Consider the following 25,740-nt stretch of genomic DNA (forward strand, 5'->3'; position numbering starts at 1 on the left):
AAGAGAAAAGTGGGCAAGGCAAGAACAAATGCTGATCTACACATATCTCAATTTTATTCAATATTATTTTATATCTCTAAGGAAAATTTATTAGTATTTATGCTTGTCCAAGACATTTTTTGTTATTGTTGCAGTATTCCTAGCTATCATGAATGAAATATTTTTCTGTTCTATATTTTACCCAGTCATTGCTAAAAAACAAGAAAACTGTTTATTACATTTGACTTTATTTAATTATCTCATTTCTAACAACTTAGCTGAACTCCTTTCTTATGAATAAATTTAATTCTCTTGAATTTTCTGGTTATATAATCATATCATCTGAAAATATTTTCTTCTCTTTTCCAATAGGTATGCCCTGTATTCTTGTTACATATAAATGTATTGGCTGCTCTGTTTCTTGAATTTTGTAAATTTTGATCAGCTTACCTTTATAACATTCTTGAAAATAAAGGGGTAGTGATGGAGATCTCTTTAAATTTCATATCCTGTTATAAATGCAAGTTTTCCCAAGAGACTTTTAAACTAATTATAACAGCCAGGCATAGCAGATTTTCATCTTACTAACTGAAGCCAGAGACACTTAAGTATCTCATAAGTATTGGTGTTACGGTATTAAAAACTAAAAGTTTAGTTTACATCCTTTATAGAAAACTTAGTTGTGGAAATGGCGCTGTGGCTCAAGTGTTAGAGCATTCAACTTGAGCTGAAGAGCTGAGGGACAGCACCCAGGCCCAGAGTTCAAGCCCTATGACCAACAAACAAACAAATAAAAAGAAATAGAAAGAAAGAAAGAAAATTTAGTTGTGACATGTAAGTGTAAAATAAATACTAAACAACCTTTCTTATTCCCTTTGTTCCATCCTTTCGTGCACCCATCCATGTTCAACAAGTATTTCTTTATTTATTTACTTATTTATTTATTCAATAAATCCAAGCTTGTCCTGGAAATTGAACTCAGGGTTTCCTACTCTCACTTGGCTTTTTCACTCAAGAATGGTGCTCTACCCCTTGAGCCACAACTCCACTTCTAGTTTTTTGCTAGTTAATTAGAGATCAGAATCTTACAAACTTTTTCTGGCTTCAAGCTATGATCTTCATATCTTATCTATTGCTTGAGGTGAAGAATAAACATGTCTAGCCCCAGTCCTACAGACAACTTTCAGTCTAGCCTTATTAGGGAACTAGACAGTTCTGCTCACAAAATTGTGCCCAAAATGTTCATGGCTTGAATAAATGCTCTCAAGTGAAAACATATGTGCTTATTAAGTTCTTATTTTAACTTACAAGTAAAATCACAATCCTTGGAGCTAGAGACACCTGTAACAGATGAGTTAAAACAGTTCTCACATATGGATCCTGCTCATTCATAACCAGAAGCTTCTCTAGCTTCTTTTGTCCTCTTCAGGATTTCTCACTGAAGGAAAATTTGGAGCTCTATGTATAAATGCAGAGAAATTAAACAAGATTCACATTTTCTAGCTTTCTTATACACTAAAATAAATAAACCAACCCCTCCCAAACCTTTCATGTTCTCTTTATGAAATAGAGAATTAATACTTACTCCTACTTAAAAATATTTACTATAGAAAGAATCACATGGTTTTCTTTGGGAGTCGACATTCTAGGAAATGTGTTGATTTTTTGTAGGAACTTTCTATAAATATGTTTGCGAATGTGTACATTTTTAACTATTAGCTGCTGCTGAGAAGGGAGAAATGTAGATCTTTTAGGTTAAAATATAAGACCAAATCATTTCTAAATTTATCAGTATGTCTGATTTATCTTTGTAAAATAAACTATATTTTAGACCAAAAATCTACAATGATGATCTATTTTAATTTATTTTTCTTGGATGTACTAGGGTTTGAACCCAATGCCCTGTACTTGCTATGCAGATAGGTGCTCTACCACTTGAGCCACAACTCTAGCCCCTTTTTCCACTAGATATTTTCAATGTAGGGTCTTGTTCTATGCCTGCGCCATCCTGGACTTTGATCCTCCTATTTGTGCTGGGATGACAGGCATGAGTTACCACATCCAGCCATTGTGTTCTCCCCATAACTGGGATGACAAGTGCATACTACTGTGCCTACCCATTGGTTGAGATGTAGTCTCATGAACTTTGTTGTCTGTCCTGGTCTCAAATCATGATCCTCACTTTCAATGTACTTAGGATTATACACTTGAGCCACTGGGCCCAGCTTTAGTTTGAACTTTGGATGCATGATAAAAAGATTGTGTAAATGGAGCTACTTAGTAATAATCTGAAAACGGGTCATGAAACATTTGGTTGTGGACATTTCAATTCAAACAAAAGTCAGTGGCATTTACTAACTCCACCTCTTAAGCTGGCCCCCAGAAAAGCATTTTCAGAAAAGTTCAGAAAGTTTATCAACCTGAACATCTTAAAATCCAACCATCTGATTTAGACTCACCCTCTGGCTTCTTTGGACCCCAGTCTAACTTCCTTCTCCTTTCTCTCCCCTTTGTGTATTTGCTTCTTATGGTTGTAGGGACATAAGGACATCTGTACTTCTCAGTCTACTTTTTAATTACTGTTTTTTTTCTTTAGCCACTGTGTGTACTCTTAAGAAAATAAGTCAATGGACATCTTACAGCAGTAATGCCTTGTCAAGTAGAAGCAAATACAGTGGAAACCATTGGCCCCGACTTTAAAGTGGGATGGACAGCCAACTAATGTACTTTCCAGTATGTAGATAGGTGCAATGTATTTCCCAGCCTCAGAGGTGAACCTAAAACCAAGGTATATGCTCTGATCATTCCAGGCTCTTTACTCTGGGAAGAAATGGAACTTTCTCTGAAGAGAGTTGGAGATTCCAGATGATATCATTAGCCTTAATGAACCCCATGCTTTTGCTCCAGGGTAAACAAGCAAAACCCTTAGGGGTCATAGTCATCTCCCTCAAGATCCCTCCTGCACTAGGTGAGAAACACAGTTGCTGGCATGGCCAAGGTAGAAGGACTCTGTATGTTTTGGTGGTTCATATTTCTCAAGGTTTTCTTATAGCACCTGGAGAGCAGAGGAGATAAGAACTGGACCATTCAGGGTTAAACATCAGTCTCTGTATTCATTTCCAAAACATGTTCTAAATCTTGCTTTCCACTCCAAGGCCTTTGTCTGCTGTAATACATTCAATACGTTGGAGATTACTTACCACTTGGATTAGTTGACCACCAACAACCGTTTAAGTCAATTGATACTACTTACCTTTGTCTCTGCACCTGAGTCTTTGACCCTCTCACCTGAATCTGACAACCATGGCTTGATCCAGAGTCGTTTTCTTGAAAGTTTGGGTAAACTGAGGCCTGGAGAGAACATGCAAGTCACTTCAGATCTGTAAACAGAAGCTGTCAGCTGATCTCTCTCCTTGTTCTTCCTATTTTCTGACAAATCAGGCAATCGGGCCACTCCCAAAGGCAGTCCAGTATTACCAGAGGGCCTCAACTTTTTATATGTTGGAAGAAATTCTGATCGTCTCCTTGTTCTTCCTATTTTCTGACAAATCAGGCAATCGGGCCACTCCCAAAGGCAGTCCAGTATTACCAGAGGGCCTCAACTTTTTATATGTTGGAAGAAATTCTGATCGGCTTTCCTTCCTGGAAAATTCTTGGGACCTAATGAGCCACCTGCGTTTTCGAGAGGGAGGAAGATGACAGAAGAGCTGATGCTCTATGAAGCATTCACAATTCTCCCACAGATTTGCACATTTGCATACTCTTGGGACCAAATGGCTCTTCTTTCTGGGAAAAGAAGAAAAATAGCCACCTATTTAAGTTATATAGCAGCAGACTCCTACACTGGCCAGCTTGGGGACCTGGATCTTTGTCAGTTTTGTGTGTGTGTGTGTGTGTCTGTGTGTGTGTGTGTGTGTGTGTGTGTGTGTGTGTGTGTGTGTGTGTGTGTGTGTGTGTGTGTGTGTGTGTGTGCCAGTACTAGGGCTTGAACTCAGGGCTTGGGCTCTGTCCCTTAATGTTTGGGGTCAAGGCTGGCATTTTTCTGCTTGAGCCACAGCTCTACTTCAGCTCTTTACTTCTGATCTCTTTTGGAGATCAGAGTAATAATAGACTTTCCTGCCCTAGCTGTCTCCAAACAGTGATCCTCAGATCCCAGCCTACTGAAAAGCTAGGATTACAGGTAGGAGCCACAGGCACCTAGCTATCAATGCTCTGGGTTTTTGTTGTTGTTAAGTACTGGAACTGCTGCTCATGAAGCTAGATGAATCTTTCAGTGCCTCTCAGCTGAGTGAGCAGCTCTGGATACGGAACTTGCATAGTGAAGAACTCCCAGACAGACTTACTAAGTCTTTGTAACTGATGAGTCATTCTAACTGGAAAAAGGGAGCAGATCAGAGCCCTGCCAAGAGCTGCAGAGAATGAGCCGAGTGCCTGTAACCAAAATTTCCACCATGGGGGCTGGAGAGGTGGCTCAGTGGTAGAGTGCTTGCCTTGCATGCATGAGGCCCTGGGTTTGATTCCTCAGCACCACATGAGCAAAAAGAAAAAAGCCAGAAGTGGTGCTGTAACTCAAGTGGTAGAGCACTAACCTTGAGCTGAAGAGCTGAGGGACAGCACCCAGGCCCAGAGTTCAGGCCCCACGACTGGACCCCCCCCCAAAAAAAAAAGCAAAATTTCCACCATGACTGCACAGTCTTTCTACCTCAGCTTAATCAGGACCCTAGAGGACAATGTGTTCATGCTAGCATTCTGCCCTAAGTCTTTTTAGATCCTCTCATAGTTTGTAGGTGGCTAAGATCTCGGCAACAATCTAATAGAGACAAGGCCATTGGAGATTCGAGTGTAATGGTGTGGCCGTGGCACATGTTTGCCTTAGCTGTGTCTCTGGAGTCTCAGCCCTGTGGATTTTAAGTGAGCAGTACCTTTCTCATGAGGGCTACTATTCTGGTAAGTTGCAAGTAAGTCGAACTGACCACCAAGAAGACACACTAAAGTAAACAAATTGCCATTTACACCCATGCAGATGGAGACGTTTATTCTAATCATAATGAATATTGTATATTTATCACTTGTTAAAAAGCGATGTATTAGTAGTTTAAATGCAAAAAATATTACTTCAGGGCCAAGTTGCTTTTTCATATATAGTGTTAAAGGCAAAAGCAAGCAAGCAGACAAACAAATAAATAACTGGTGCCAGTACTTACGCCTGTAATCCTAGCTACTCCAGATACTGAGATCTGAGTATTGAGATTCAAAGCCAGCTAGACAGGAAAGTCCCTGAGACTCTTATCTACAATTAGCCACCAGGAAGCCAGAAGTAGAGGTGTGGTTCAAGTGGTAGAGCACCAGTCTTGATGGAAAAAGCTATGGCTCAGTGTCCAGGCCCTGAGTTCAAGCCTACTCCCTCCCCACTTCAAGACAGTTATTGGGATATGCAAAACATTTATTTAAAGTACTTAAGTCAGTAGCCCTGTAATAATTTGCATACCAGAAAAAGTTTATTATTCTGATTCTACCTTCTCCCCTTCCTCCCTGCTTCATTTTCTCATCTCAGGTGTGGGTTGATTGAAAATTCTTGGTTCACTTAATGAAAGAGGTCAGACCAGTTTGAGGAGCCAGCAGCCAGCCTTAGCAGAGAATTGAAGTATGCCCATGGGAACTCAGATGATAAGATCGTTCTGGAAAATAATGAACAAGTAACTTGAGAGTTTGTCTTGAGGGTGGTATCACAGGTTATGTGAGGTTATTAATTTTCAACTCAGTGGTGTACCTCTCTTAAAAAAAAAGCATTTAAAAAGGAAATGGATATGGTTTGGAGAGGAATGTAGTGGGTAGAGAGGAATTACTGGGCTCAAAGAAGCCCACCAGCCAGTGGATTTGGGAAACAATAGGACATGCGTTTATATAACGATTGTGTCTTTGAGGCAAGGTCAAAAAGAATAGATACAAAGATACCCATAAGCCTGAACCTAGTTACTTAAGAGGCTGAGATCGGAGCATTAAGTTCAAAATTAGCCTGAGCAAGAGAGACACTCTTACCTCCAAATTAACCACCAAAAAGCCAAAGTGGAATCGTGGCTCAAGTGGTAAAAGGCCATCTTTGAGTGAACAAGCTAAAGAACAGTAGACAGGCCATGGATTCAAGCCCCAGTATGGATGTGAGTGTACAAACACACGCAGAAAGACAACCATGTTAACTGTGCTCAAACAGATGTCTACAGGTTTCTAGGCAAATTGCTTAGATGTTGGTTGAAACAGAAATCCAGATAAACAACTTTGCCCCTTTAGGGCCAAGTATAGGAGAATATTGGCCTGTTCCTCAGTTTCTCCTTCTATAAAATGGCAAGTTTGCCATCCCAGAACTTTCTGGAGACAAGGCCGTAGCTGGAATTCTTTTTCCTCTCTCCCTGCTTCTCTGGTTTCCATGGTGACACAGCACACAGGGTGACGTTGGTTGGTGGCAGCCAGGAAGTAGAGCTGGCTGGTGATTAGCTTCTGAGGGGCCGGGTATGGGCTAAAGGCAACAAAAGATGCTGTTCCACGCATGCGTGGAGTGAGGGCCAGAGAATTCTATGTCCCATGTCCCACATCAAGGTGTTCCTGGGCATCCCTGGGCTTCCATCTTATAAGATCTACAAGTTATTTTGTTGCTCAGAGCTGGAGGCTTTAAACACAGTAAATATGTGTTTGCTGATTTCCATATCTAGCCATTAGCTCTATTTCCTGTGAGATAAGAGTGCGTGTTGACTCAGGCTCAATTCTGTAGCCTACTGCATGCTTGTGGCTTGACTCACTCCTTCTCAATGGTGCTTTTGAAAAGTCTAGCAGGAAATTGACTTAAAAAAAATTTTTTTTCCTAGGGTAGGTGAAATCACAACAGCAAATCTTGCTTAATAAATTGGTCACTCCATGATTCCCGAATTCTGCTTTTGAGCTCAAATGGCAGATTGCTAGGGAAGTCTTGTTTTGTTCAGCATTCATGGAATAGTTTCCCCCAGGAGTCTGCTCATGCTGAGATGTCTCCCAATGGACTCCAAGAAGCAAACATCAGGGCTGGCAAGGTGGCTTAGTGGTAGCGTGCTTGCCTTGCATGCATGAGGCCCTGGGTTTGATTCCTCAGCACCACATAAACAGATGTGGCTCAAGGGTTAGAGCGCTAGCCTTGAGCTGAAGAGCTGAAGGACAGTGCCCAGGCCGAGTTCACGCCCCACAACCTACCAAAAAAAAAAAAAAGCAAACATTAGTGGTTTTGTTTTGTTTTTCTGACCGTACTGGGGCTCGAACTCAGGGCCTTATGCTTGCTGGGCAAATGTTTTTACCTTTTGAGGCCTGTCACTAGTCCTTTTGTGCATTTAGTTATTTTGCAGGGAGAGTCTTGTGCCCATTCCCCCCTCTGCTCCCCCACTTCAAACTTAAGATCCTTCTACCTCCACAGCCTGTAGAGCCCAAGCAAGTAAGCATTCTAGGTCTTTCAATCCCCACATCCCATCTTGGTTTGTTCCAGAATAGCTGTGTTCTGTCAGATGGCAAAGTCTGGAGGGGCGGGGGGGGGGGGGGCGGTAGGGAGGCGGGTGGAAGTGGAAAGAGGCTGAGAGCTGGAAGGTTCTTAGCAGAATTTCTCAGAGGGAACAGGTAAGAGAAAAGCCTGCTCTGGCTGTCCCCCTTCAGAGACCTGGAGACCCCCTCATGGGGGATGGGCGCTCTATGACGAGGGCCTGGGGTGGCTCAGAGCTGTGCCTCTACTCGCTAGACAATGCCGGGGCTGAGGCATGGGACTCTTGGAGCCCAGACTTGTAAAGAGACATCCTCACAGCCCTTCTCCCTCTCAGCAGTTCTGCTGACAGCCTTAGAGATGCCACTCTGGTGGTGCCCATTTAGAGAGTCGAGACCCTCATCTGGGTCTGTCTCTATTGCTGTCCCGTGCTGGCTGGGCTAGGTCCTGCCGAGGTCCTAGCACACAAGTGTTAGCAGTGCTGCCCTAGTGAGGGACATGTAGAGAAGAATTCCCTGGACTCATGTGCATGCATGTGGGTCTGCACGTGGGCATATCCAGGGCCTTTCCCAGGGTGCCACCCACGCCACCCCTCCCCTCCTTCTGTACCCCCTTCTGTGCTCTACAAAACACACCAGACATACCCCCACACAGCCCCTCCCCTAGGGTCCATGTCCCCTTTAGACCCCACAGCTCAAAAGGGCCTACTAAAAAAGAACACACACACACACACACAAAATCTAGGCCAAACCCAGAGCCGAGCTGATAAGATTTCCACAAGAGTTCCTAAAAATACCCTTCTCCTTAAGTCAGCCTCACCAATCACTACGCACTCTCAGAACTTTCAAGCTGAGGAGCTTCGGGAAATGACTGAGCCCTTCCCTTTCCTAGCAGAGAAAGTGGCATGGTGGAGAGCCACCAGGGCTGAGACCTGCCACACCGTGAAGCTGGAATAACATGGCAGAAGAGCAGGTGCGAGCTGTCAGCTCCGCAGCGTGGTCTGCTGGGTGTCCGCTCATCCGCTCATTCACACAGCCAGTATCTGCTGGGGGCCTGCTCCATCCCAAAGCTAGATAGTATACTAGATGTCCAAGTCCTCAGGCTGTCCTCACAAATAGATTGTCTGGTAACGAGGTGGGTGTCAAGTAGTGATATGGACTTAGGAGGGAACTAGAGTAGCGAAGGCCTGATGCAATATTACATCAGGGAAGGGCTCCCCATCGGCAGCCACATTCGATCTGTGACAACTGGGGAGAGGAGCATTCCCAACAGAGAGAACATGGAGATCAAAGCTCAGAGGTAAGGATCTACCTGGTCGTCCTGTACCAGCTGAAGGCCAGGATGCCTGGAGAGAGGCAGTTCGCAAAGGGTGGCCAGAGCGGGCTATCAAAAAGTTCTCTTGACTTTTATGGGTTTTTTGTTGTTGTTGTTTGTCAATCATGGGACTTGAACTCTGTGCTTGGGTGCTGTCCCTCAGCTCTTCAGCTTAAGGCGAGTGCTCTACCACTTGAGTCACACAGCACCACTTCACCACAGCACCACTTCTGGTTTCTGGTGGTTGATTGTAGATAAGAGTCTCATGGACTTTCCTGCCTGGGCTGGCTTTGAACTGTGATCCTCAAATCTCAGCCTCCTGAGTAGCTAGAATTACAGGTGTGCACCACTGGCACCAAACAGCCAAAAAGCTGGAGTTCAAGCCCCAGTACCAATACACACACACACACACACACACACACACACACACACACACACACACACACACACACACACACACACACACACGGACGCACATGCTACCTCAAATGCTTCTCAGCAAATGTTTCTTCTAAGGTCTAATGGGGGTTTTAGCTCTCCACTCAAGATGCTAACCCCAGCATGAGCATCGTTAGCCTGGTGATCTATCTGTTAGGCACCATCGCTGTTTCTCATACCCATGCACCTTTCTCCCTGCCCTCTCCGTGTCCAAGCAGTGATTCATCCCCATGGATGAGCAGCGCTGGCTTTTCCCATTAGCAGCGCGTGCGCACATGGATAAATGGAGGGGCAGAGTTCATGAACCCATCCAGCCTCTCCCAGAAGGGGATTAACAGTCATGCCTGCTTTAAACATGGCTCCCTGCTGCTCGTTGGCATGTGCAAATTCACCGCACACGAGCCCACATTGAACTATTTATGGAGTCGCATGATCATGTAGGCCATCTCCATGCAGGATGGAACAGGCCTGTCACTCACTCTCTTACCTGCTGTCTCCTGCGTGGGTAACTCTCCCTCCACCCCCACCCCCCACCTCCCGGACCTCCGGCCATCTCATGTCCACAGCTTTGATCTTAGAACTGGGCTTCTTCCTTCTTCTACTCCTGCCCTTGCCCAGCCAGGGAAAGGTAGAGAAGGTGACAGAAACATTCTTCAGGATACGCTCTGGCTCTCCTGGTTGCAATCTCTATTGCCTATTGGGATGTCCTTGGCTTTGGTTCTCTCGGGGCCACCCCACGGCTGCCTGCCATGCATGGTCATCAGAGCATCTACCTGGCTGACCTGGTGGTGATGTGACTCTGTTTCCCAGCTTTCATTCTCTGCTTCTTCCTTCCATCCTCTAAGCTGGAACATCTCCTGGCTTCCAAGAGCTAGCGATCTTGTCCCCCCCCTTCTCTCTCTCTCTCTTTCTCTCTCTCTCTCTCTGCCAGCTGCCTGCTCCTGGTGCCCATCTCCACCTCCCCAGCTTCCCAGGGCCCTTCTTATGTCACAGAAAGAAAGAAAGCAAAGAACCAGGGAAGGGTAAGAGGAGATGCAGAAGCTGCATCCCAACCCTTGCAGGAGCAGCCTGGGATTTGGGGAGGAGGACAGCCCAAGGACCCCCACAGGTGCACAGGGCCTCTCCACCTTCAGAGCCGAGAGCCAGGAGTGCTCTGCAGCACCTACTTCTGCACACATGGTGGATGTCTGATTCCCTGCCTGCACCCTGCAGCAGCATGCCACAAAACCACCACCTGCAGAGCTGCACGTCTGCCACATTGACAGTGCCTCGCCTCAGCCTGCACTGGCCTCCCTGTCCATAGTCTTCACGGTAGAGGACTTTTCTGCTATTCTGTACTCTGCATAGAAACTGTTGCCCTCTCTTCCTTTATGATTATTCTGAGGATTCTCATTCTCTCTGTCTCTGTCTCTCCCTCTCTCTCCTCTCTCTCTCTCTCTCTCTCTCTCTCTCTCTATCTATCTCTCTCTCTCTCTCTCTGTCTTCTCTGACTCTCTCTGCTTTGAGTTCCTCTGGGCTTTATTTTTTTTTTTTTTGCCAGTCTTGGGTCTTCAACTCAGAGCCTGAGCGTTGTCCCTGAGTGTCTTTGTGCTCAAGGTTATCACTCTTCCGCTTGAGCCACAGCACCACTTCTATCTTTTTCTAAGTAGTTTATTGGAGGTAAGAATCTCATACATTTTACTGCCTGGGCTGGCTTCAAACCACGAGCTTCAGATCTCAGCTTCCTGAGTAGCTAAGATTACAGGCATGAGCCACCTGTGCCCAGCTTCCTGGGCTTTTTTGATCAAGGCTGGCACCCTACCATGTGAGTCCCACCTCCACTCCTGCTTTTTGCTGGTTAGCTAGAGATAAGAATGTCTCAAATCTGTCTACTGAGGCTAGCCTTGAACCTTGATCCTCAGATCTCATCCTCCTGAGTAGCTAGGATTACAGGCCTGAGCCACCGGTGTCCAGCTTGATCATTCTTTTTCTGTAGCTTTGCTTTCTCTTCTTTCTGTCACTTCTAAATGACTAAATGATTTGTCCATGACCTTGTCTGAGTTGCTTCCTTTTTCTTTAGATGTTTGCATAAATCTCTCTTGCTCTTACTCTTCTTCTGTGCATCAGTGACTGTCTCTTAGCCATCCTAATAGGTCTTAGCTCCCATTTCTAGGAATATGACTTCCAACTCTATACCTGTGATGGTAATTTCTGGGCCTCCTTATCCACCTCAAGTCCCCTTCCTGGCACCTTTTCTTTGGAATAAAGCATCAATGGCCTTTTGTCCACACAGGATCTGTATTTTGAAGTTCTTCCTGACTAGTCTCTTTTCTGTTCTTCTGATTTCCAGTCCCCACCAAGTATCCTTTCCTAATGTGTTCATAATATTCATGATCTTGAAGGGCTCTCTTCTTCTCCTTCCCATCAGTGCAGTATAAGTTTTATGCAGATGGGGTCTTTTCTCCTGGGTCATTGCCATATCATCTAACCAGTCCCTGGCCCCTACAAGCTCTCTCAGAACTAATGCACCCCAGATGAAGTGCCATTGGGCATTTTCTGTAGATGGGGGTCTTGTCTCCATCCTTTCTGTTACCCAAGCCTCTGTGGTCATTGTATTGAACTGTTACACTGAAGTCTACCTAAGCCGCCTAAGAGTTCACATCTCTGGTCTCAGGGGGACCCTACCAGCCCCAAGAGGGGCATTACAAAAACTGAGGAGCATCTGGAACTTAATGGACAGGACAGATGGTTTGGACATCTTGGAATGGATGTGTTGCCATAGTAGAGAATCAGCCTATATTTTTCGTGACCTTCATGAACAGTCACACAGTTTAAAAAGTATTCAGACAGGTGATGGTGACTCACTCCTGTAACATTAGTTATTCAGGTGGCTGAAATATGTAGGATCATGATATGAACAAAGCCAGCCTGGGCAGAAATGTCCTTGACACTCCATCACTAATTAACTAGCACAAAGCTGGGCTAGGAGCGTGGCTTAAGTGGTAATATGGCAACTATAAGAAAGCCAAGTGAGAGCTTGAGGTGCTTGAATCCAAGCTCCAGAATTGGGAGTGGAGGAAAACCCATTCATCTTGGTGGGAGCCCAGATCACAACTCCATTTTACCTTTGTGTACCAAATCTTTATTTTTTTTTCATCCTCGGAAGTTTTATTATAATCAGAGATTTAGAGAATGCAAACACTTTTCAGGAAGCTTCGACAGTTGGGGGGCATTTTTTTTGTTATTGTTGTTGTTTGGTTTTGTATGTGTCCTGGAGATTGAACTCAGGGCCTGAGCACTGTCCCTGAGCTTTTTTTTTTATTAGTTCTAGTGCTTGAGCCATAGCTCTACTTCTGGCTTTTTTGGTATTTAATTGAGATAAGTCTCACAGATTTTCCTGCTCAGTCTGCCTCAGATTTCAGCCTTCTGAGTAGCTAGGATTACAGGCTTGAGCCACCTGTGCCCAGCTAGTGGGGATTTTGAAAAGCCAGTCATTGGTCACACCTGTGACTTTCTTTGTCCGTTACATTTATGATAGTGTCAGCCCTACAGGCATCTGCTTCTGATGAGGTCTGCTCACTGTATCCTAACGACCACTCTTCGCTGTATCCTAATGCATCCTAATATAGGCATAGCTAACACTGAGAATGTAAAGTATATAAATACGTATTAAAATATAAAATACATACTGCTCATCTTACAAAATTGTTTTCCTTTGGTATAGTTGATCATAATTTGCTTAGAAAGCCAGGTACTGGTGGCTTACACCTAACTCCTAGCTACTCAGGAGACTGGGAACTGAGGATCACAGTCCAAAGCCAGACCTGGGCAGGAAAGTCCATGAGATTCTTATTTCCAATTAGCCACCAGAAAACTAGAAGTGTTCACTGTGGCTTAAAGTGGTAGAGTACTAGTCCTGAGCAAAAAACACAGTACCTAGGCTTTGAGTTCCAGGCCCATGACTGGAATGTATAGATATACAGGCTGGTGTCAAGAGCAAAAGAGAAAAAAGGACCAAGGTGAACTCAGTGGCAGCACAGGATGGGGGCAGGGAAGTTCAAACAGATTTCCCAGGAATGCTGTCTGGGTTTCAGCCACTGCTCCATCTTAGTCCTATCTGGCTATAGCTCTTGATTTCTGGCCATGCCAGTCACCCGTAAGAGCAGTGTCCATCTTAAATGTTATCTAATGTAATTACTTTGATTCTGATCTAGGAGTTGTAAGTATTTGGGTCGGAGACACAGACACAGTGAGAAGATGAACGTAATTTGAATACAAATATGTGCTGGATATATTCACTCTGCATGTGGTTTCAGAAGTATATTTAGAATTTTTCCTCTCTTTTCTAATTAAAGATTTTTCTTTGTTATTTTCTTTTTCAAATCTCTAAGCCTTTCTGGAATGGATTAGAAATTTTCACATATTAAAATCAGCCCTGGATTTGATTTTTTCCCCACATTTTTTCACTGGTACTTTAAGATATAAAATGTATGAGAAAACATTTTAGTTGGACATTTTACCCTTTTATTACCTTTATTATGGTATCTTGACCTTTTTGATTCACTGTGTCGCCTGTGTGTCTCTGTGTTTTATTTCCTTACAGAAATATACTAGAAGTTGGGCACTGGTGGCTCATCCCTGTAATCCTAGCTACTTAGGAGGCTGAGATCTGAGGATTGCAGTTAAAAGCCAGCTTAGACAGAAAAATCTGCGAGATTCTAGTTAGCCTACAGAACCCTAGTGGAACTGTGCCTCAAATGGCAGAATACCAGCCTTAAGCCAAAAAGTGAGGCCCTATCTAGGTAGTAGCACACAGGAAAATGAACTGGAAAGTGTTTGACAGAGCAAAGTGCCATGGGAAATTGTTTATCACGGTCAGCCATGTTCTTTCCCTACTTAGAATGAGAGTTTATAGTTGGGTTAAGATGAAGATCTAACAAAGGTTTCTCTAGCTCATATTCTAGAAAGAACATCATGGGTTATATCCATCTTTGTATCAAGAGCTTTTCTACTTAAAAAAAAATTATACATCACTGACTTTGGTGAAATTACAACTGTTATTTCTGTGTGTGTGTGTGTGTGTGTGTGTGTGTGTGTGTGTGTGTGTGTGTGTGTGTGTGTGTGTGTCTGTATGGATACATACTGACTGGTATGACAAATGCCCAACAATTTGTCAAAATGCACAACAATTTCTAATGAAGTTCTAAAAGTAAAAGAATAATTTTGCCTTCATCGATACAGTTAAATTCTTGAAAAATTCAGTTACAGTAAGACTGTCCAAAAATCTTTTTTTTTTTTTGGTCGGTCATGAGGGCTGAACTCTGGGCCTGGGCACTGTCCCTCAGCCCTTCAGCTCAAGGCCAGCGCCCTATCACTTGAACCACAGCGCCACTTCTGGCTTTTTTCTGCTTATGTGCTGCTGAGAAATCGAACCCAGGGCCTCATGCATGCGAGGCAAGCACTCTACCACTGAGCCAACTTCCCAGCCCTGCCAAAAATCTTTTAAACAAAATAGAACCTGATATAGATGTTTTTGAGCAGCTAATGTTGGTACCATAGGCATATACCACAGAGGACCTGTAATATACTACTAAGTATATTCTGGCTGCAGTGGCAGTGTACATATATAGATATAGATATATATCTTAAACATTATTAGTTAATTTGGTCATAAAACTGCAACTCACAGAAGTTAGACACTGAGAGAGAGCAAGGGAAAGGTGACATTGTCCAAAAAGAAATGTACTCTTATGTAACTGTAATCCCTTTGAATATCACCTTTATAATAATAAATTTTTTTAGTAGTTAGGCACTATCACAAAGCAATTCAGAGGTAGAATAAGTGGAATTCAGAATAGAAAAGTTGTTATCCCTAAACCAACCAAAATGTTCAAAGCACCATTTTATATTAAAAGAAACCAAATTGGGCATAGTAGAGAAACCCTGTAATACCAGCTATTCAGGAGGCAAGGGTAGGAAGATCAAGCTTGGAGTCCAGCCCAGGTGTGTGTGTGTGGTGTGTGTGTGTGGTGTGTGTGTGTGTGTGTGTGTGTGTGTGTGTGTGTGTGTGCACGTGCATGACTGTGCACACAAGAGATGAGAGAAAGGGAGGAGGGAAGGAGGAAGGAAAGAAGAAAAAGAGGAAAAGGAAAATGGGGAAAGGGATGGATAGAAAATAGGAAAGAAAGAGAAAAGGAAGAGGAAAGAGAGTGAAAAGAGAAGGGAAGAGAAGGTAACAAACTAACTTAAAGAAGCCTAGAAAGAAAGCGGCAGTTTTCAAGGGCTAAAACAGGGTCCTTGTACATGCTAGGCCCTTGGTTCTTTAAGACAGAGTCTTATTACACAGCTCTGGCTGGTTTGGAACTCACTAAGTAGCCCAGGCCTCAAACTCATGATCCTCCTGCCTCTACTTCCAGAGTAGTTCTGAGATTATGGGTACGCAACACCACAACTGGCTCACAATGAAAAACACAATTTCCTAAATACCACTTGCCATCCTCTTCTTTGTATGTTCTTGACAACTTAGCCAGCATCTTTATTTCTCCTGCATTACAGTCTGCCTCACTTCTGTATTTTTCTCGGTCCACCAAGCTTCCTGTGGAGCGATCCAGGTTAGAACCCTCTTCTTTATGGCTGTGATTACAGGGCAGTATTATGCCCTGCTCTTGCAGGCCAAGTGGTGTGGGTCTGGGTGCTTCAAGTGGCTCTTCCAGGTCTTTCTCTGGGCCTGGCTACATCTGACAGGCTCAGTACGCAGCCAAGTCATCAATGAGTAGAGAGAACCGGCGAGGGCTCTAGAAATGGTGGTGAGGATGCTTAAACATCAAGCCACTCACAGCAAGGAAAACTTATTTTTTAAAAGATGTATTCCAAGCATTTAAGTATTACAGATAGGAAACTCTAAAGATTAAAAAAAAAAAAAACCCAGAGAAATAGGAAGGTCAAAGAGACAAGGGTTCTTGATTGTAATTAGATTTATGCAAAATAAAATTAAAAGCATCTTATAAATTGCTTAATGGATAAGGAGTGCTTGACTGCCTGACTGAGAAACCAGTTTGTTTTTGCAAAGATCTTTGAATTAGTGCTCTGGAAGGCTCATTTCTAGCAAGCCAAGTTGCCCGGATGACCAAAGGTCCACCTGGAGAGCTGAGCGCTCATTGGCAGAGCTGTTGACCTTAGGATGGTCTTCAGTTTTGATCAACCTCAGCCTGAAGACAGGGTGTGAATGGTGCATCTCTCAAAACTGAACAAACTTTCCACCTAGTGTTGCTGCGGTGGAGACATCTAGGATCCTCAGCCTGGACTTGTCTAAAGACCTAGAACCCAAGGAAGCTACCTTCCCTCCTTACAGAGTGAGAGGTCTGTGTTTCCATGTCACAGGACCGCATAATTCAACCTCTGCCCAAGAACTTGAGCAGTAAATTCATATTTATCTATGCCAGTACTGGGGTTTGAACTCAGAGCCTAAACGCTGATCCCTAGGTTTTTTTTGTTTTTTCTTTTTGCTCAAGGCTTGGCTTTACCCTTAAACCACAGCTTCACTTTGGACTTTTTGGTGGTTAGTTGGAAATGAAGAGTCCCATAGGATTTCCTCCCCAGGCTGGCTTTGAACTTTGATCCCCAGATCTCAGTCTCCCCGGTAGCTGGGATTATAAGCATGAGCCACTGGCACTTGCCTAGCAAGTTTTTCTATGTAGTCAAAAGTCACAGCTTTCTGACTGATCTAATACCTAGAAGAAGAGTTTAAAATACATTTTGGCAGGTAAATAAAGACCCTAAAGATAGTTGGGATCCATTTGTACAGTTGAGTGGAAAAGCCCTTAGCATTCCAGGAAAATAGCCTATCTTTAACCTTGAACTTCAATCTGGTCTTTCCTTGAAAGACAGTTGGGCAGCATTCTGTATAGCTCACTGTATGGAGGGGATGGATCCTGACAGAGGCTGTCTGGGGGTCCCTAAAGCTCTTTCAAAGCAGTTCTCTCTCAGACAGGGGTCCACAAAACCAATTCCACGCTTTCCCCCATGGCCTGTTTCATCCTGTGTGAAGTCTATGGTTCCTCTGTTCTCTCATTTTCACAGAAGAATCTCACCTGGGACATCTCTAGGGTGATTCTGTTAGTCCAGTTTTGCTCTGTATGTATGCATGCATGCATATATAGATATGGATGAGTATATATATATATATCCATTTGGTGGTCCTGGGATTTGAATTCAGGGCCTCAAGCTTATTAGGGAGGCAATCTAGCACTTGAACCTCCACCATCTCTCCTTTTTTCTTTGCATTGTTTTTCAGACAGTATATTGAGTTTTTGCGAAGGCTGGCCTTGGATGCCAAGCTTCTTACCTAGTACCTTCTGAGTATTTGGGATTATAGAGATGAGCCACTGGACCTGGTCTTGTTTTGCTTTTATTGATGAATCACACAGCCTCTTGGGATGATTCCCCTCTCCCTGCCAGCACTCCTGTAATTACGTCTGTGCACATGTCACAGAAGAGGTAATGATGGGCCCCACATTCATGTGTATAGCATAGCATCATGTCGGAAACCTCAGCTTACCCAGTAAACATGTTAAAAGTAAAACTAAGTGCTAGAAACAATAGGAGCAGAGCTCCTACTTCCCAGGATAGCTCAGGAACTTCTGAAAAAGGGAAATAGTGCCTTGCAGAGAGATACAGGGGTCCCTCTGGGCAGATGAGTTTGAAACGCCACCTCCTTTCCCATTCATCCAGCCAGCTAGAATGGATACTGTTGTCCTCAAAGGAAGCAGCCTCCAATCAATGTTGCCAGAGGGTTGGGGGCGGGGGTGGGGAATAATTCCCACTGTGGGAGACTGCTGGCGGCCCTGATGGTGCTCTACTCCCAGTGCCCTAACAGTGTCTGGAGCAGAAACTCTCCAATGCCCTTGGGTTTCAGAGTAAGTGCTTGGGAGCTGCTGCAGACAAGGGGCCTGTGTCCTACGAGGTGAAGTCTTTGATGCTCATGGCACAATCGTGCTCCCAGAATCCATGGCAGGATACCTGCCCCTAGGTGCCATATTGGGCATCCTGCAGGAGAGGAGGGCATCTGAATATAGACTTAAGCACAAAATAGTGACACAGTCACTATTTTTGCCATCTTGCATGAGAGAGACCTTACTGTTTACTAATACTTTGGTTTTTTGCCTGTAAATCCAAACTGCAGTCAACATTTTACTGGCAATAAAGGGAGAGCTCAGAGAAGTTGCTTTACCACGAATAACTGACAAGGAACCTAGATAAAAATGAGGTCCGAAAGGTAGTCATTTGGACAGGGTTCTAAAAAATTCTATACTGGCTAATCAAAGAAATTCAGAAAGACTTTAAGGCTGTTGCTATAAGCTATATACATAATTCTGAATTTTCTAGCAGTGATAAAAGGAAGCAGATAAGATTAAATTTAATACTTAACCCAACAAAGTAAAATATAAATAGTTTCCTATACGGTAAATGTGTAACAATTTTAATAAAATACTATCACTTCTTTCAGTTTAAGTCTTCCATTTCAGTCTGTATTTTAGATGTAAGGCCAATCTCAGCTTGGATGCTAAATTTTCATTGGAAATACTTCATCTTTCAGTTTCACAGTTTACCATTGGAAAAGTAGATTTGTATCCTCAGGTTGGTAATATCGTATTTGAAAGGTTTCCAGTAACTGAGTTGAAGGTCAGTTTTAAATTGAATTTAAATTATTGAGGAATAAAAATTTTAAATAACTTTCTTAGTCACCTGAGCCAGTTAGGTCCAGATAGATGACTCCTGTATTGGAAAGTCCAGCCTAAGCATAAGCCTTCTCAGGAACTTGCAGTCTAGTAGACCTAGCATTTAATTAGGCCTCTAATTAGGCATATTGCAGCCTTGGTAACGTGTTAAAATTTGGTCTTTCCCATGCTTGCCTGTCATCATTGCTCATCTCTTTTAGCAGCCTCACCCTAACCTAACTCCACCTAAGCCTGCTCTCATTCTCATTCCCACAGCTGCCTGCCTCTTCTTCCTTGGGACAGCCCAAGGAGGTGGAGCTTTGGAGAACTGGCTTTGTAATGTTAGGAAATGAACGGAGACCAAGCTAGGAAGAAGAGTGGGTACAGGAGAGGTTTGACAGCGGCGTTCATGTGTGATGCCCACCCGCTTCCCTTTCCTCCAGAGCATCTTAATTTACAGGTGCTTTGGCCATCAGAAAGCCCACCTAATCATGTGATAGTGGCCTATGCCTATAATCCTAGCTCCTCAGGAGGCTAAGATCTGAGAATTGCATTTGACCGCAGCCTCAGCAGACAAATCTGAGAGACTCTTTTATCTCCAATTAAACAGCCCCCCCTAAAACCTAAAATAGCCTTTGGACCTGGAGGCATGGCTCAAGTAGTAGAGCTCCAGGCATGAGTGAAAAAGCCCTGCTTTTATTTTTTTACAGTCTTATTATGTAGCTCACGTTGGCCTTGAGCTCACCATCTTCCTGCCTCAGCCTCCAGAATTCTGGGGTTACAGGCATGTACCATTATGTACGATTGTTACTCCTGCTCTTAAAAGCAAGTTCATTTTAAAGATTTATATGTAGAAGGAATTAAAAAAAAAAAAACAACTCAGAAGCAGAGAGAACAGTAGGAGTAGAAGGCCAGGGAGGAGAATTGGGGGATGTCAGGGCAGAGATACAAAATCTCCGAGGAGGAACGAATTCAAGAGATCTATTGTGTAACCTTAGCGACCACAGTTAGGAACAAGGTATTTAATTCTTGAAAACCACTGAGAGTAGAGTTTTTGCCTGTTCCCACCACAAAAGTCAGACAAGGTAATACATAGGCTAATTAGCTTGATTGTCCATAGTATCTTCCATAATATTGTGTTATTATATATATATACAAATAGTTTTTAATTCATCTATGAGATAATATTTCTTTGCATAGCAAGTTTGTACTTAGAGTTGAACCATCTGAATTCTAGCTTGATTTTTGTTGTTATTCTAAGTAGAAATGAGAGTCTAGGAGAAGTCTTCTTTATCTCAAAAACATAGCATAAGCAAACATTGTTTGGAAGACTAAATGGAAAGTATTGCCCAGGTGTGGTTTTTAGGAGCTTCTGAGTTAATTATTCATACCTATGCCAACTACACAGAAATGCACATGTTTAACTATTTCTGCTGCCTTTGAAATGAGCCAAGGCTTCATCTCTGTGTTCCTGTAACTTACCAAGGACTTGGGGAATTCTCATGGTACAAACTAAATGTGTTCATCAACCCCGTAGAGTTAGTGCTCCACCTCGACTGGAAGGAATTTACCTTTAGCTCTGGCTTCCACATCCTTTGTTCTCCACTGGAGTTGCAGGTAGGGGTGGAGGTAGGAAGAATGCAGGTCCTGGCTGGTCTATGAAACTTGACCCAGAGGAAATTTGGTTCTTAAGATCATCTTCTTAAGCTGCCTGACTTAAGCTAGTTGATGTTGCTGCTTCAAACTGGTGTGCCAAGCAAACAGGCAGGAGCCTGCCTGGCTCCCTCAAATATTTTATAATTGAAGTTAGGTATGTGTCCCAGCTTTCAACGTTACCAATTTCCTTAAATGCATACACTCTCTCTCTCTCCCTCCCTCCCTCTCTCTCTCTCTCTCTCTTCATGCAAATACTCTTTCAAACAAGTAAAAGAACGATGGGGATGAGGTAGCATTTCCCACCAATCCCGTGCACAGCTCTGCTACAGAAACGTTCCATGATTGGGTAAAGCTTGAGTCACACCATTGTGGTCCCTCCTCACACAGCAATGCACTCATGGCCAGGAAAATCCCTAGTACAGAGAAGCCTGTTTGGCTTGAGTTAACGGAACTGAATTGATTTGGGGATCCACTCTGAGGTACATTCTGATAGGCATATCACTGGATGATTTCATCACTGAGCTAGCATGGAAAGAGGGGAATATTATTATGTTTTCTTGGTAATGTCCAAATTGTAGTGTGTCTAATCCTTGAAAGATTAAAACAAGTGATATATGCTAATCCTAAAAATCTAAACTTAATAAATTACCTTTTTCTGTTGTAGACACATTTTAATTCCAACATGCCATACATGAGAACATTTTTAGGTTGTGTCTCAGTTAAAACTAAATTAAGGCTGTCTCAAATGTAGAAAGTCTGCCAAATAAGTGCAAGGCCCTGAATTCAAAACCCAGTACAGCCAGAAGCAAATGCAAAGTAAACAACTCAGCTCCAACTAATGAACCAGCATTTATTCATTTAGTTATCAGAGTAGTCAACAAACATTTCTTGAGGTCCGTAATAAATGATATGAAGCAAGGTACTTGCGAAACAGAAAGCTATAAAGATTAGCCCTATTCTGTGAGTACTTACAGAGTAAAGGAAGAATCAACACCAAGCAAGTAATAATGGGTTGCGGGGGGGGGGGGGGGGGGGGAGGGAGGGGGGAGAGAAGCAGGGGAGAGAGTAGTAAAAAAAAACAAAACAAAACAGAAAGTTAAAGATCAGGGAAGGATCTACGTCTTCCCCCAAGATCAGATCACTGTAAACGAGAATGAACAGGAATAAGGGGCCCACAGTTTGTCCAAAATCACAGTATCTTCATTACATAAAAGAGACACATTCCAAATAATTGTTTATAGCATTGCCAACACTAAAATCAATGTCCTAAATGTGAAATTAATTGGGAGCCACAGTTCTAATTCACTGTTTTGGCGATTAAGCACATTAGATTGAATTGTTTCAGAAGGTCTAATTATTGTGTCTGCCACACTCATCTGTTTGAGTCACTCCTCACTTTTGGACTACTGCCTAGATTGTTCTGCAGTACAGTTTCAATTGCATCTTCTTTAAAGAAAAATTGATGCATAACTTTCCCCAGTGTACTCAAAACTCTAACCTGCATAGCTGCAAATTCTAGAGAGGCACTAAATAGATTGTTCAAGTATTGATATTTTTGAGTTTGGATATAAGTTAATGTTTTCTTGTATCTTGCAGCTTCATGATTAAAAGTGCCCAGGTAACATCATATGTCTCATTGTTGGTGTGTATGCGTGAAATACACGTTAGCCTGACCATATGCGTGAAGATGCGTCAACTTGTCTGACTTTGATAACTGTTTAATTTCAGAATTTACAAAGGAAGAAGGAAAGAAAATTCTGCCAAAATATGAACATCTGAGCAACATATTTTTGAGCATCACCTATCACTCTGAGCATCAAAACGAAATATTCTCTCCAGGAATGCGATGGTATTGAAGTCACTTTATTAAATAGAGTCTTGTCTACAAAAGCATCCAGACACTTGGACGCTGGAAGCCGGAGATGACCCTGACCAGGCTTGTCTTGTGGCCCACCGTTTACAAGTGGGATATATTGATCCATGAGTGACTGCCTGCCAATAAATCCTCTCCTCATCAACTCTGTTCTGTGCATTGGACTTGATTAAGCAGTTTACCACTTAACTTTGGACTTACATGTGGGAGCTTTCACTGTAGTGGTTTTGGAGTCACTAGAACTTGGATTGATTTCACCCTTTACCAGAAACTATACCGGAGCCCATAGTACATTTTCAACATGGCTTTGAACGTTGCTCCAGTCAGAGATACAAAGTGGCTGACATTGGAAGTCTGCAGACAGTTTCAGAGGGGAACGTGCTCCCGCTCCGATGAAGAATGCAAATTTGCCCACCCCCCCAAAAGTTGCCAGGTCGAAAACGGGAGAGTAATTGCCTGCTTTGATTCCTTAAAGGTAAGAAAATGCCTCTGTGTGTCATTTCTGTGTCAAATTGGACTTGCAGTTGGAGTGCTTTTCATTGTACTTCTTTATAAATTTAGCCATTGCTTTCTGATTCTGTTTTTTTGTTTGTGGTGAGTATTGGGAGATTTTTCACTCAAATTTCTTCATAGGGACTATATAAATATGTGTGTGTGCATATATATACACACACATACACACACATACATATACTAAACATATCTGTGTTTAAATAAAAAGTACATGCTGGTACCTTTCTGGTCTCACATGACAGTCATGTCCTCAAGAGTTTTAAATCAAAGTCTGGCTGTGACAAGTGAATATAAGTATTGTATCAGTGTTTGATCTCCAGAAGGTTATATAAAAGAGAAGAAATTGAATGTGTCACTTTTGTAGGGCAGTCACTTGGCCTTAACTTCTTGAACAATATGCTATTCTTGGGGCTTTTTCTCTTGAGCAAAGTCTTCCTAAATTATAGTTTATTAGGGCTTTCATCCTCTTTTAAAACTGTTGTGAGGTATAACAGAAATTTAGTACACACTGAGTTACTTAGGGAGATACTATCTGTAGGTTACATAATTTGAGAAAGAATTGTGATTCAGATAGGTCCTTGATGAGCTCATGTCTGGTCAGAAAGGAGAACTCATTAGCAAGCTGATATGAAGCAAGAAGAAAGAGATGAAGAAGCCCTTACAGGAGAGGTAGCGAAACACATCTGTATAAACCCATAGGGGAGAGCTGGCTTCCACCTGACTGTCTGAAGTCATCTTTTTGGAGTCCTGGGTACTTATGTTGTAGACTGATGGTGGAGAGTTTGTGCTTAATGATTGGGGTGAATCCAGTGAATGAACTACTGAAAAGAAGTGAGATGAGTTAGCCCCAGAATGCTTTGAGGTATTTTTTGGTTTTTTTTCAGACCTACAGTCATGGTGTTTTAAGGTCCAGTTTGTCAGTATGAAGGTGATAAAGATGTTCTGAATAGAGACAGTTAAGACATTTAATTTTTTTAAAAAAAGAAACAGCTTAATGGTCTCATTTCTCTAAAGACTCAGTGAGTTTACCAAGAAGTTAAAGACACGCTTGATCATATTCTTGTTATATTATTTGAGAAATCCTGGTGCTCTGAGTTTGCAGACTAGTGACCTTGGCTTATTCTTGGGTATTTGATACATTCCTTGGATGTGGTCTTTGGAATGATTTCATCTTGTGTCAAAATTACTCTTTTAAGGAATAATTTACTCCATAAATTAAATTCATAAATTTCTCCATAAAAGAGTAATTTTTGTACTTTATATTCCTAAGAAGTAAATACTACTTCTGTTAAAAAAATGTTATGTCAAAATTCGTAACATAAAATTTCAACTATATATTTATGTATCTCTTAAGAGTAAATTTGTTTACTAAAAACAGAAAAATACATCTATAGCCTAACAGAAGTCTTTGGATGATAACACTTTAACAAATTTAGATGTATTATCTACACCATGAGTTCTCTCCATTTTATGTTTATTGGACTAAAGTAAAACCTAATAAATAAAACACAATTTATAAACTACAATATATTATATAATGGCACATTTATATGTGTTTATTACCCTTATATTCAAAAAAGTAAGTCTAGTCCAATTTTCCCTTTATGACTATCACCAATGGAAATATATATGCAAAGCAATGTAGATTTATTATTTTTATTTATATTCTTCAAAGATAAAGTACTGTATTGCTCCCAGCAGAGTGGCCAATGGTAGCCATGTAAATTTAAACTCACCAGAAGGGCTTGAATATATGGAAACATGTCAGAAATGAGAAGTTAATTTTGCAGGTCATCCACAGTTCCTTCATTTTAGCAATCTAAGACCTCTCTGGTTGGATACTGACTACAAATATCACTATTTGTGTAAGTTTCTTCAAACTTTACATCTAGTTACAGACATAGAGGAAAAATATTCAACTATTTCTTGAAGATCAGCTGGGGGAACAAATCCCTAGAGAACGCATTGATCTTTGTCATTCATTGCTGTGGATTCACCAGGCTACACCTGTTTGCCAAGTCCATCAGATCAAGGATCATGAACAATATTATCTTTTAGTGTATAAGACATGAAGTAAGCCGTGAGTGTGTTGAACACTATTCAAGTAAAAAGTGGCCTTTAGAGCCACTTTTTAGAGAAGGTGGCTCACACCTATAATCCTAGCTACTCAGGAGTCTGAGATATGAGGATTGAAGTTTGGAGCCAGACTGGGCAGACAATCTGAGACATTCTTATCTCCAATTAACTAGCAAAAATACCTAAGTGGAGGAATGGCCCAAGTGGTGGAGTGCCAGCTGTGAGCACAAGAGCCAAGCAAGAGTGCAAGGCCCTGAGTTCAAGTCCCAGTACTGATAACCAAAAAAAATCATTTTCTAACATCCATTTTTAAGTGTAGAAGTACGGTTGTAAAAATACATCATCAGTTCACTTTTAGAGATACAGACTTTCAGGTGATCTGAATGTGATATTTTATATGTCTAAAGTTGTCAAGCTGAAAAGAATTTGACAAGAGTCTAAAGGCCCTTGATTTAGTCAGACCCAAGTCCAAACTTTTTCATATGTGCCTCTAGGCCGTCAGTGGGGGTATTCATGAAAAAGTAACTTTGAACCCATGATAGTAAAGTGAGGATTTACACCAGTAAAAATAGCTAACTTATGGGTAGTCCCTAACAGCTCAGCCCTATAAATTAGTCATGACGTTGAAAGGAATAGACTTGAGGTAAACAGCATCTTTTGTTGTTATTTATTCCAAGTTGAATTGTGAAACACTGTGGAGTATG

At 42.3% G+C, this 25,740-nt stretch overlaps 1 protein-coding gene across 8 annotated transcripts in view; it reads left to right on the forward strand.

Moving 5' to 3' along the window:
• The window catches only part of Mbnl2 (muscleblind like splicing regulator 2), a 150,315-nt gene that overhangs the window by 32,304 nt on the left and 92,271 nt on the right, over window positions 1-25,740 (forward strand). For all 8 annotated transcript variants that reach the window (XM_042682667.1, XM_042682668.1, XM_042682666.1 and 5 more), the window contains one exon: window positions 22,303-22,922. In XM_042682667.1, coding sequence (XP_042538601.1) covers window positions 22,749-22,922 — 174 coding nt within the window. In that variant the 5' untranslated portion in view covers window positions 22,303-22,748. The remainder of the gene's footprint in view (window positions 1-22,302; window positions 22,923-25,740) is intronic.

This window comes from Dipodomys spectabilis, unplaced genomic scaffold (genome assembly GCF_019054845.1).
Source record: "Dipodomys spectabilis isolate Male_0828 unplaced genomic scaffold, ASM1905484v1 ptg000075l, whole genome shotgun sequence".
NCBI classification, from domain to species: Eukaryota; Metazoa; Chordata; class Mammalia; order Rodentia; family Heteromyidae; genus Dipodomys; species Dipodomys spectabilis.